Source organism: Streptopelia decaocto (genome assembly GCF_964273445.1).
Source record: "Streptopelia decaocto genome assembly, chromosome: 19".
In the NCBI taxonomy this organism is placed as follows: Eukaryota; Metazoa; Chordata; class Aves; order Columbiformes; family Columbidae; genus Streptopelia; species Streptopelia decaocto.
Genome location: NC_138674.1, coordinates 3,811,405 through 3,823,875, shown reverse-complemented (window position 1 = coordinate 3,823,875; position 12,471 = coordinate 3,811,405). Strand labels below are relative to the sequence as shown.

General features: G+C 44.8%; 1 protein-coding gene across 2 annotated transcripts in view; it reads left to right on the top strand.

The window, feature by feature from the left end:
• The window catches only part of KCND3 (potassium voltage-gated channel subfamily D member 3), a gene marked incomplete at both ends in the record, with an annotated part of 107,453 nt that overhangs the window by 90,195 nt on the left and 4,787 nt on the right, over positions 1-12,471 (top strand). For both annotated transcript variants that reach the window (XM_082069352.1, XM_082069351.1), the window contains 2 exons: positions 5,176-5,277; positions 11,109-11,201. In XM_082069352.1, coding sequence (XP_081925478.1) covers positions 5,176-5,277; positions 11,109-11,201 — 195 coding nt within the window. The remainder of the gene's footprint in view (positions 1-5,175; positions 5,278-11,108; positions 11,202-12,471) is intronic.

The window sequence follows — 12,471 nt, the reverse complement described above, 5'->3', positions numbered from 1 at the left end:
CACCGAGTTCCCACTCGGAAGTACAAATTGAAGGCTTTGCTGGATTCCTTTCTGAATTTTATGCTAAAATTAGTCAAAGGTACCACAGACGAGATCATTTTAGGAAGGTGAGAACATAACTACAAGAAAATACTTTCTCGGCACCCCGTACTCTAAGCCCTTTTGTTCAATCTGCTTGTTATCTTTTCTATAGCCTTAAAATCAACCATGTTTTTTCCATCTAGAATTTAAGTCCAGACCCAAACTAGCAACAGATACAGACAAATGAAAGAAAAATTGAGCATGTACTGGATGGCTGGGACATTTCACCTTGGAAATACAAATCAGATCAAAATATTCTGTTGAATATTTGGAGAAGAGCTTCATTTCAGCCTTAAAAAGACCAGTGCTGTGTACCTACCGCACCATCACTGCAGCAGCCAGCAAGAGCTCTACTCATATTCAAACTACTAATTGTATAGGAAGAAAAACGTGACACTGTTAATTATCGAGTGTAGCTGCATTTTCTGCCAGGAATGTTCTTAGTGTAGCTTTAGCAGATAAAGTTAGATAGGATATGGAGCAGAGTATATGAGAAAAGACAGCAAGAGCTGGGACTGTTCAGCCTAAAGAACAGAAGGCTTGAGGGATCTTATTAATGTATAGAAATACTTGAAAGGAGGATACAAAGAGGATGGAGCCAGGTCCTCTTCAGTGGTACCCAGTGATGGGACCAGAGGTGATGGGCACAGACTGAAACATCAGGAAAACACTTTTTCAGTGTGAGAGTGACCGAGGTTGCCCAGGGACTTGGAGTTTCCATCCTTGGAGATATTCAAAAGCCACCTGGACACAGACCTGGGCAACTGGTGGCCCTGCTTGAGCAGGGGTTGGACAAGATGCCCTCAGGAGGTCCCTTCCAGCGCCAATTCCAATAACAGCTCCAGTCCAACGAGGGAGGAGCGGACACAGGACCTGCACACATAGTACCCAACGCACACATACTTCAGTCACCTCCTTGCTCAAGTTCAGAAGATCTGGAAAGCTGAAGATGTCTGGCAAATATGAAGTGATGCCATCGGTTGTAACTTAAGAGTTTATTATATCACATAAATCAAGAGCGAACATTATTCTCCATAAGAACTAGATGAAAAATCATTAATAAGTAATAATTAGCTGTTTCCTGGGCCTGCCATCTGGTAAGCATGTTTCCTAGCCAGCAAAACCTGCTCCTTGCACTTCTCCAAAGCAGCTAAAGATGAACACAGGCTATTCTTCCTTCTTTGTCAGTCCCTTTGGGAAATGTAGATACTCAGGATGCTGACAGCCACCACACATGTCCAGGGCTTCACTGCCCTTCCTGCTTATTCCGAGCCTCCAGTGTCTTAAAAAGCAGTAAAGAGCCAGAAGTTATTGAGACCTGCCTTCCATCCTGCTCTCAGAAACACGTGGGCTCCAAGATAACCAAATTAATCATTCTAACCTGTAAGTGGCTGTCATTAGTGTTATTATTTTCATCATATAAATTATCTTCCAGATTAGGTCATATGCATTTTGAGATGCTGTGGTTTCCTAGCAACTCCTCTTACCACCCTTCATGCAGACACAGTGTGCCGTTTTCTCTTCCTTTTTTAGACTCTCCATGCAGGGGTTATATTCAGTAACAGTGATCTCAGGCCTGGCCCTAATGACCTTTAGTCTGTCGCGTTTGTGGGATAAGATGCAGAACACAACTACCCCCCAATGCCCTCAAAAGACATGGTCCTCCACTTGCCTGGCTTCTGCCCTGCAGATCAGAAGTGCAGGACAGGGATGACAAAAGCAAAGCCACATAATGTTAAAAACTGGTAGAATTTAGAAGACCCCATCGGCCTCATTCTGTAGGTTTCTGACAGCAAAATATGCGACAGTACACGTCGGGCATGGCCGATGTACCACACCCCACACAAACATACAACATGGACCCAAACATCATGTAAAGCTCGTGTCACTTGATAGATGCGCTTCCAAACAACGCACGTTCACACATAGACTTTCACATACAAATACAAACTATGGTTTTAGAGTTGTTTCTAGTCCAATGCGGGAAACTGTCTGCAGGGCTAAAGCAATTTTAGGCCCCCAATTTTAATTAACTTCTCCAGCTGAGTTAATCAAGATCTCTACCAAATTTAATCACGATGGGGGCACAGAGTTAGGCGATGTGACTATCCCAGACAGTCTTTTGTGTAACGAGAATAGGATTAACTTCTGTCCTGCCCCACTGACATTTTTTAAAATAACAATGTCTGTTCTAAACTACAAAAGCTATGGGGCTTAATTATTTAGATAGCTAGTGGCCCTGTTTCAAGGAAGAAAAGGGAACAGACCTTAGAAATGAACCATCTCCAGCCCACGTGGAGTACAGCTATTAATATTTGATTCCTGGCTAGCCTGGGGGCAAAGGGAATAACGTTCATTACAAGAGCCTAAGGCTGAATCCACTTTAACGACTGATTGAACTGGAGATGAGGATGGAACCTTCCTTGCTCTAGGTAAGATGGAGCACTCTCGTAATTCCTGCAGCAAAAGGGACAATGTTTTGTGGGGCACAGATAAGAAATGCAAGTTCTCTGTGGTCACCATCAGAGCCTCACTGTAGAGACCATGAGCCAGCACTGGGCCCTTGTGGCCAGGAAGGCCAATGGTACCTGGGGGGGGTTAGAAGGGGGTGGTCAGTAGGTCAGAGAGGTTCTCCTGCCCCTCTGCTCTGCCCTGGGGAGACCACACCTGGAATCTTGTGTCCAGTTGTGGCCCCTCAGTTCCAGCAGGACAGGGAACTGCTGGAGAGAGTCCAGCGCAGCCACCAAGATGCTGCAGGGAGTGGAGCATCTCCCGTGTGAGGAAAGGCTGAGGGAGCTGGGGCTCTGGAGCTGGACAAGAGGACACTGAGGGGGGACTCATTCATGTTTACAGATATCTAAAGGGTGAGTGTCAGGAGGATGGAGCCAGGCTCTTCTCGGTGACAACCAGTGATAGGACAAGGAGTAATGGGTACAAACTGGAACACAGGAGGTTCCATTTAAATTTGAGAAGAAACTTGTTCCCGGTGAGGGTGGCAGAGCCTGGCCCAGGCTGCCCAGGGGGTTGTGGAGTCTCCTTCTGTGCAGACATTCCAACCCGCCTGGACACCTTCCTGTGTAACCTCATCTGGGTGTTCCTGCTCCATGGGGGGATTGCACTGGATGAGCTTTACAGGGCCCTTCCAACCCCTGACATTCTGTGGTTCTGTGATCACTGGATCCTATGGCCAGTCCTGACTATGGAAGAGATAAGATCATTGCAAAAGGGAAAGGAGACACAAAGTCACATACTTACAAATGGAAGAAGTAATTTAACAGAAATGTAATTAGCAGGAACAGAGAGACAATACCATATAACTGGAAACAGGGCATCCCTCAGTCCCTTATCCCCCCACTCTCTCCCCATCACTCATCTTCAATAGCAGCAGTCTCTGCAATTCTTGTTCCAGATGACGGTCTTATTCGAGGCCCAGAACAATAAAGCAGTTTGGGAAAGTCTTCAAAAAAAACCTGAAGATCCAGTTTCATTTTCTTATTGTACCCTAAGTCTCGCAAACACAACCAGATTTCACTCTTGTATCCCGACCTGGAGTCTTAATGTTAAAATGGGACAATGAAACCTAGGTGAAGTATAGAACAGAAAGTCAATTTTGGATGTCCTCATTTTGGGGTGTCAAAAGAAGACCTATTTTTCACACCGCCATAGTCTGTGTCACCTAATTAAAGCTGCTAACGAGCATCCTGTACGTGTCTCTGCCTGAGAAATCATCTGCTTAAGCAGGAGCTCTTAAGGTTAAACAAATCCTTCAAATATTGAGGGCCGGAGTCACTCACGCATGTACAGTAATAGAGCTCCTGGAATTATAACACTCTCTGGACCCACTGCAGATATTTGCCTCTTGGCTTTACTCTTCCTACAGCGTATACCCATTAGCACCTCTAATTAGAAAGGAAAATCACAAGCTCCATGTTATTTAAAAGATTATACAGCATTTTAAAATACAGCACAATATAATTATTTTTTAATGGCCTCAGCTATTTCATGTATTTACTTTTAATGGTGTTTGAGTCATAAATTAACAGTAGAAAAGGAAAAGGCAAATCAGCTCTTGACAAAGGAGCAGGCAACAATTGAAAAGAAAAACCAAAATGCTAAAAACTGTGTGATTAAAAAGCAAGAGCGCCTTATAAGTTTTACTTGCTTGCTTCATTCTGAACTGGTTTTCATCCTTTAACTTGCACACCTGGAAACCGAGAAGCTCAGGGATAAATAAAATTAAGAAGAGGTGAATGTCTGTGTTGTTGCAGAGTAAATTCTGTCAGTTTGTCAAGAGATGCATATTTTCAGACCTTACATTGTCAGGTACCAAAGTTAATAAACGAGCCCTGCCACTGCAGGAGACAGAAGGAACAAACACCATGTCTTTCCCTATTGCAGGATGATGAACGTTTGCATTTTCCAATATTAAATTAACAACCTATACTGCTTGTTTGGTAAGGAGAGCAAATTATTATACCAAAGCTCCCTCCGCATGCCCGTTACCAGCCCCTTGTCCTGCAGCAGCGTCTCCACCGTCGCCGGGGAGCGGGTGTCACCGTGCTGCGGGTGTCACCGTGCTGCGGGTGTCACCGTGCTGGCTGCGGGACAAGCATGGCAGGTGACACCACAGAGCATTAAACAGACAGAGAATTAAACCACCAAGCACCTTAGACAAAGGATGAGCCACAAAAGCAGCACAGGCACAGAGCACGTCCACTCCGCTCGGTCACATACAGTTATACGATGCTCCTATGCCAGGAACGTGCCCAAGATGCTGTGCATCTCATCCCCCAAAAAATTATTGTTAACTTTTGAAAGGACAGAAAAAACCCGTAGGACTCCATTTCTTATCTCTGGAAAGGCCATTAGTGCTCTGTAGCAGATCACGTTCTTCTGATATATGAACTTCTCTGACTCCTAGCTGTGCTAGCTGTTCTCAACAGCATTTGTCCTGTCCACACACCGCTTGTATTTCACCCCCAGGCTATTCAGGTACAGGGAGAACCTGCAGCGTGCTCCCTCCTGGTACTGCAGCGCAGGACGACTCGCTCGCTGTGCCAAGCTCTAACTCCGGCTTGTTTGCCTTCTCCACAGAAAGCCCGGCTGGCCAGGATCCGAGTGGCCAAAACAGGCAGCTCCAACGCTTACCTTCAAAGCAAGCGCAACGGCCTCCTGAACGAAGCCCTCGAGCTGACGGTGAGTGCAGAGACACCAGCTCCTTGCACAGTGTTTGAGCAGCTCCCTGTTCCCACTCGGCTCCCTCCCTTGCCACCTAATTGCTCGTTATCCAGCGTGGCAGCCTCGCACATGGAAGGCTACAATTATTCTGTGTGGAGGCACAGCTGGAATCCAGCTGCAAGACTGGGTGGGAGGAAAAAAAGCTTCCTTGGGTTCCTCCTTGAGCTCAGAAAGGATTGGACCTTCCAGCAATGACCAGGGTGACAGTTCCCTCAGGTCCCTCAGTGCAATGGAGCTGTACTGATTTATACAGCCCATACCACAAATATCCACTCTCAGCCAACATATGGTTATTTCTTTTTAAGAGAATCTCTCTAATATGGATTATATGATCATGCCCGACAGGAAAATATTCCCTAGCTCCTGTTTCAGGCAGTTTGGTGGTGGGTTTATTCTTACCAGAAAGGCCTCCGGAGGCTAATACGAGTTATTCATGAGAAGAAAAGTTTTAAGTGCGTCAGATTGCTCAGCAGAATCAGTGGAAGTGAGAGGTTATTACATTAAGCCTGATCAACACCAGAGCAGGTATTAGCACATTTCACGGATTTCGTTTCAAACAAATCAGCCTTTCGCGCACACGGGGAGCAAAGAGCGAGATGCAGGATGCTTAACTGAGCCACCGCGGCCCTCTAGCACTTGTTCATGCATCCTTATTTGTGGTCTAATCCTTCAGTATCTACTATTTTCCCTGGCACACATCCTTGCATTTGTAAAATCAAAGCTGAAAAACCTTTTCAGCTCATGGTGAAAGCCGCTCCCTAGGAGCGGAGCCCACTCCTACCCAAGCTCAGTGGGTGCAGCACCTTATTTTGCACATAGGATGCTACTCAGAGGACAGGAATCCAGCCCTTTACAGTTTTAAACTGATTCTACAAAAGCACTTCACACAAAGTACAGATTTGGAGGGCAGGACGCCCAGATCAGTTCCTGTTCTCCCCTCCAAAACAAGTTTGATCCTTCTGACTACACATCTAACGTCGTCTCCTGCTCTGCGAATGGCAGCGACACTCAGAAAATCTGTTTCTTGAGCCATATGTTGCTGTTGAGGAGTTCAAGAAAAAGTTGTGGGTTTGTTTTTTTTTAAATTAGGAATATGAGAGCCCAGAAAAACTGATCACACTTAGTCCAGAGCCTTATCCCCACCAAGGAAAGGCTCGGGACTGGGATGTAGCTCAGCTGGGATGCTGCATTACCCAGGAACATGCAAAAAAAGGATACTATAAATTTAAAACTTCCTTTTGAGCTTTAGGTTTCTAGTCTTTTAAAACCACCAGAAGAGCTTAGCAGGGACACTCAGTTTGCACTTGATCTTCCTAACAACAATCTCCTCACTTCTCCTGTCAACCAAACCTCCCTGCCAAGCCCACGCACGGAACAGCGGCTGACGCACCGACGCTCAAGTCCAACATGCAGAAGGTTGAGAGAAATATTTGGCCAAATGGGTTCATTCCCTGGCACTTGCCTAAAAATAAGTGAAGGAGGGTCATTTTGTTGGCTACAAAACTACTGTAGAGACAGGAAGCAAAACAACAACATTTCTAGAGAGGTTCTAGAGGATTTTTTAACCCGTTAATAATTAAATCTAGACATAGAGTAGCACTTAGAGCAGGTTTTCCCAAGCTTTCCTGGGTGCAGCTTGCTTTCTGGTGGACTTACAGTTCTAAATGACCCCCACAAGATCCACAAATCCTAAAATATCTCCACCACCTTTGAGTAGCCGAGGACAAGCCTCACACTGAATCAAGAACCATCCGCAGGCAGTGGCATTAATTAATTACAAAACTGCAGAGCATCCTTTGTTATAGACGTATGCATTGTCCCTTTTAACTCCACAAGGCAAGATTTTATGTCCTTTCATTTTATGGCAGGAGAACAAACTCTTCCTAAGAGTACAAAATGTGAATGACAGCACAGTCTAGCCAGCCAAATTTTTTTCAGCTGTAGAAATATGGAGGAATGTGATTCCTGTAGTTGCTATTTTAAGGACCAAAATATTATTTACATGCTTTGCATATCCATCAGTTAAATTAGTATCAAACTGCTTCATGGGTCAGGTACACGTCCCATTTTGATACCTTGCCCAGGACTCATGCTGATGTTTATGGGCTTCACGTGGCCAGATTGCCATAGGGTTGGTTTGTTACCCAGCGGTAATTTCAACTACAATTACTATATGGCCACAACTAGATATTATCACTCTCATCATTAGCACCGTGCAGCACTGTGATCAATGCGTAATTGTTTTACAAGTGCCCAGCAGATTGCCCTGCAGTCTGGCACCTTGAGGGTGGACTCAAGGAAACTGCCCCAGAACCCATCCCGGCTGTGGCTCTGCAGGAAAACTAATCAACTGAGAAACAACGACTGTTCAGAATTCCGGAACATGTGCCAGAATGTCCTTTCATTAGCACCAGAACGAATACACTGACACCATCTTTCAAGGGAACAGCATGTCTTGAGCCTGTAGCCTCGTATCAAAGTAAAGAAAAGCATTTATCCAAGGACAGCAGCAGGAAGGAGATCTGCTCCTAGCAAGAATACAGACTCTTGCTTGAGAAACCAGTAGATTTGTGGTATTTTGCACTTCCTATCTAGACATGAAGTACTCAGACCTTTTTCTTCTCATTTAGAGAGATTTTTAGCGGGTTTTATGTCAGAAGTGCTCAAGGGATGGTGAGCTTTTCTTCCCATGGCAGCAGCCTACATATCCTCTTAGCGTTAATCTCCTTGTACGGCTAGCCGAAATTCCCTTTTAGCTAAAATGCTCGGAGGTGTAGAGCCTAGGAACAGTGGGTTGTGAGGTCTTGTGCCTTTTCACAAGCAGAATCTGCTTAGCCGTAGATAAGCACTATCACCATTCTCACGGGAAGGGACGGTCTCACCATCAAATCAGTTCATCTCACTCCGCCCGCTCCAGCTGCGCCTGCTGAAGCACTAAGAGGTAAAGTGGAAGTATTTTGGATTTCGGAACTGACACTCCAGCGTGTTTCAGTCTCCCTCCAAGCAACCAGCAGTTCACTGAATGACTTCCAAGAACAAACTGAATGGGAGCTGGCATCAAACCCTTGCAAAACTGGCATCTCCGCTCCAAAAGCAAACCATCTCCTCTCCTCCCCCCCGCCAGCTTTTTCATTCCAGCCAGACTCTCCTAATGAAGACACAGATTTTGTTTGCCTGCAGTAGCGTAGGTACCGCTGCCGCAATCTCTATAGGTACACATGCGACAGTCCTATCAAAACGCCAGGCATTTGCGCCACGTCGGCGCTCTCGCTGTCCTCGGGCAGCAGTTCCCATAGGTCTCATTCTCAATTTGCGCACCAGGATGTACTCGGTGGTTGCACGCTCTTTGTTTCTAAGGGCACTGAGCTGACTGAAGAAAGGAAGATAAGGTACAAGTCCTACTCACTGTTGCACACTTTATTCCTGATCACTGCCATCCCTCAATCCTTTTCCATCAGCAGCAAGCCCAGCCTTGGGATGCAAGGCAGAGACTAAGTTGTGCTGTCGACATTAAACAATTGGCTTCGATCTCCTGCCAGAAGTACAGAAGCTCTGTCTTTGCTTTCAGATTCCATTTAGATCTCTCTCAAGCAAACCCTCATAAAAAATATACTGTTTGTGCTCTTTCTCTCTCTCCAGTGTTTTAGTGCAGTATCATATCTGCTTTAGGGCTTGCAAGGACCTCCATGGGAAATATTCCAACACAGCCTTCAGTCCGTAATCTCAGCAGGGTACCAACAAGCCCTGCTTGATGCCTTAGCTCACCAGGAGGATTGTTAATAAGAAAAAAGAACTGATTGTTGGGTTTTTTTTAGGCCACTTCTAAAAATACTTTTGGGAATGCTTCATCTTCCAAAACAACAACAAAATCCATAACCTGCCTAAGAAGCATTCCCATAGGAATCTATTAATTCTGTATACCATCAGGCAGCTTTCTTAACGTACCAGTTCGGCTCTGTTCGGGCATCTGTCAGAGTTACTCCTTCAGTTAAGGATCACAGAACCATCCTAGAAAAGGCATCCAGATGATGCATTTGCAGCGAGTCGCTGGGGCACACGGGGTTATTTAAAAGCAAAGCTTTAGGCAGAGTTGAACTTGACCCCATCACAAGCAACAGACAACACGTTGGCACTTCTGCTGAGATGTTTAATGGTGTCTCCCAGCCCACCTATTTTGTCTCTTGAAAATATACTGCTGTTTCCTGTTTTAAGAAGAGATTCAAGCCATGCACATCCATTTTTGGCTTTCAGATTTAGGCATTACAGAAGACACCAGACACCCCTTCCTTATGGAGCACAGGGAAACATTTTACAACACTTAATTGCTGTTTTAATACATGCAATTGCCTTTGAAGACGCTAGTTGTGAGAGCCACATGCAGATTAACGTGTCATGAAATCACAGTAAATTTCAAGATCAGGAACTCGAGTATTAGTAGTAAGACAACATCTTTAACAACCCAGATCTTAAATCCGCCACCACAGAACAGAGAAAGCGAGAAAAATAAGCCTGGCCCTCAAATAGCACAGAAACTCCCTAAACAACTCCTGTTGCTTCTTTTCCTTCTGTTCCTGAGGTGCATCTGCTCATCAGGTCGGTGATACACTATGCTTGAGCAACGCAAGCATCTGATTCACTGATACAGCACAGGGATCAAAAATACAGAGCGCATTTCTTCCCTCCGCACCCAAGTTAACTAAGTTAACCCATTGGAATTTGGATGAACACTGATACCAAGCATTCTGCAGGAGCAAAACACTATACACATACTGAACTCGCCATCCCAACCTCTTATCCACTTCTATCACAGCTATTTCAACCAGATCAAGCAAAAGCACAGAGATTGGTTTGAGATCCATAGCTAATCCCAACCACTAACAAAACTAGCAAGTCTGAGCAGTTTCTTCCCAAAATCACCACATGCACACTTAGCTGATGTAGAAGCTGAGAACAGACCAGCAAAAGTGCCCCAATAAGTCTTTCCAATGCAGAGTCCTTAAGCAGAAATGCCACAAGCTCCTCATCCCCATCAACTCTTCCTATATCTTCCCAGGAGGCACCACTCCTATGAATAGGGGCTTTTTTTCCCCTAAATACTCTAAGCTGTACCCAATCCCTTCCCAGAGGGCGCTCCCTGCTCTCTGAATTAGTTTGCAAATTTGCCCCCTACATTTCAGCTGTTTGAGCACACAAGGAAAACAGGGGAAAGCTGGTCCCCAATTGTCCAGGTGCTGCTGTACAATGAGTCAAGTACCTGGGTCGCGAGGTCTCTGAAACACATTCACCTTGTTCGGTTGTTGTGCTACGATACACAGAGGCTTCCTGGTCACTTTATGGGGCCCCTGGGTACTAAAATCACAGTAAATCATCCACAAGCAACTAATGAAGATGGGACCTTCTTTCTAGAGAACTGCTGGCACATTTCATGTGAACAGAAACCCTTTGCCACTGCTGCCCAAAGCTTCTTCGTTTATTTGTTTTCTTTATCTTCTGGTTCCTGAGCCTTGACATTATATATCAACAATATTTCTCAGGTTTCCTCCACAGCTACAAAATGGTTAGAAACACCCTGGCTTGGAATCAGAGCTGAGCTCCTCACTTGAGTTTACAAGCTGAATCAGTAAGGAAAAAAAAGAGGTAACCCCATAAGTCATGAGAAAAACCTGCAAGCTGGCCACACTGAAATGATCTTTACAACTGCGAAAGCTAATGCTGGTAGTTTGCTTTGCGTTCATGGTTTTACACCTGGTTTGTTGGGTTTTTTTCCCCTCCCTTTCCCGGCTATTCAGGGATCCACTGAAGATGAACAGCATATGACTAAAGGCACCTCCTTAATCGAAAGCCAACATCACCACCTGCTGCACTGCCTGGAAAAAACAACCGTAAGTAGCAACGCCATCCTCTTATGTCTCACTGGGTCTGTGTGCTTGGCCCGGGTTTTGCATGGCAAAGATCCTCAGCACACCTACAAACTATCCCAGATAGGGCTGACACTCGAGCCCCCAAGAATATTCTGCAATGGATTAAATGCACTTCTATTTCGTTGCCGTTTTTAAAAACATAATTCCTGTGCAAAGGGATCAAGACGTGATTATCTGCTGCTCCACCGGTACAAAGTCAAGAGCGGGTTGCTCAGTCAGGTTCACTCGAACGTAAATAACTTTTCAGTGTGGGGTTAGGGGGATCCTATAAACATGGTGCACACTAAGCTTAATTTCTTCAGTGCTTCTGGAAGAGAACTAAACTGCATTTGCCTGGTGCTGTCAGTCGCACATTATATATACTCATCGCTTGTGCTAACTAGTGATAAAGGACATTGCTGCTGCCTTAAGGGGAAGAAGCAGCTGGCAGCGAGTCCAAACTGCAGCCTGGTCACCAGTGCCAAGAGGCTGGAAAACATAACCTTTAGCCCTTTATATGGCCCAGAGCAGATGAACCTTCTTAATGGGTTTAAAGGTTGCACGTGTAAGAGCAGGTAATTTAGCTCAAAGCCAGTCAAGCAGTTTCTATAACCTGACTTTTCTGTTCACATCATGCAAGGTGTTGGGAGTGAGGATTTTATTGTTCGTTATGAAGTGATTCTGTATGCAGAAGTCTCAGGGAATGTTTCAGGTATTTATCCATATGTTTTACTTCCAGGTTTATACAAAAGCAGTAAAGGAACATATTATCTGTACCATGATTCATTCTAGAAAAAATGAAGAGAGGTTAACACTTGAAATATTCGTGCCTTTTTCTATCTGCATCCATCATCAAATGTACTTTTGATTTCTGACTTGCAAGAGCTTTCTTCTAGATAAATCACCTTCACTTCCATAGTTTGGCTTATGCTGGAATAACACCAGTTAGGGCCTCAGCGATACACTGGAAGAAGAGGACTGGTTCTTTACAGTGACCTGCTGGTTTATCACAATAAAGGTCGCCATTCCAGGACACTGAACTGATTCTTCCTGTATCAATGACTAGCAAATTTATTTTCTAAGACTCATCTTGCCTTTATTTCTAGCAATTTTTGAATGTTACATAACAAGCAGATATCGCACAATCTGACTCTTCAGTTTAGACCTTTACGCTTTAAAACCTTCACTGCTGTGACCTGTATTTCACAATAATGTTTTTGTTTGAAAACAAATGGGTTGAAGCAAACAAAAG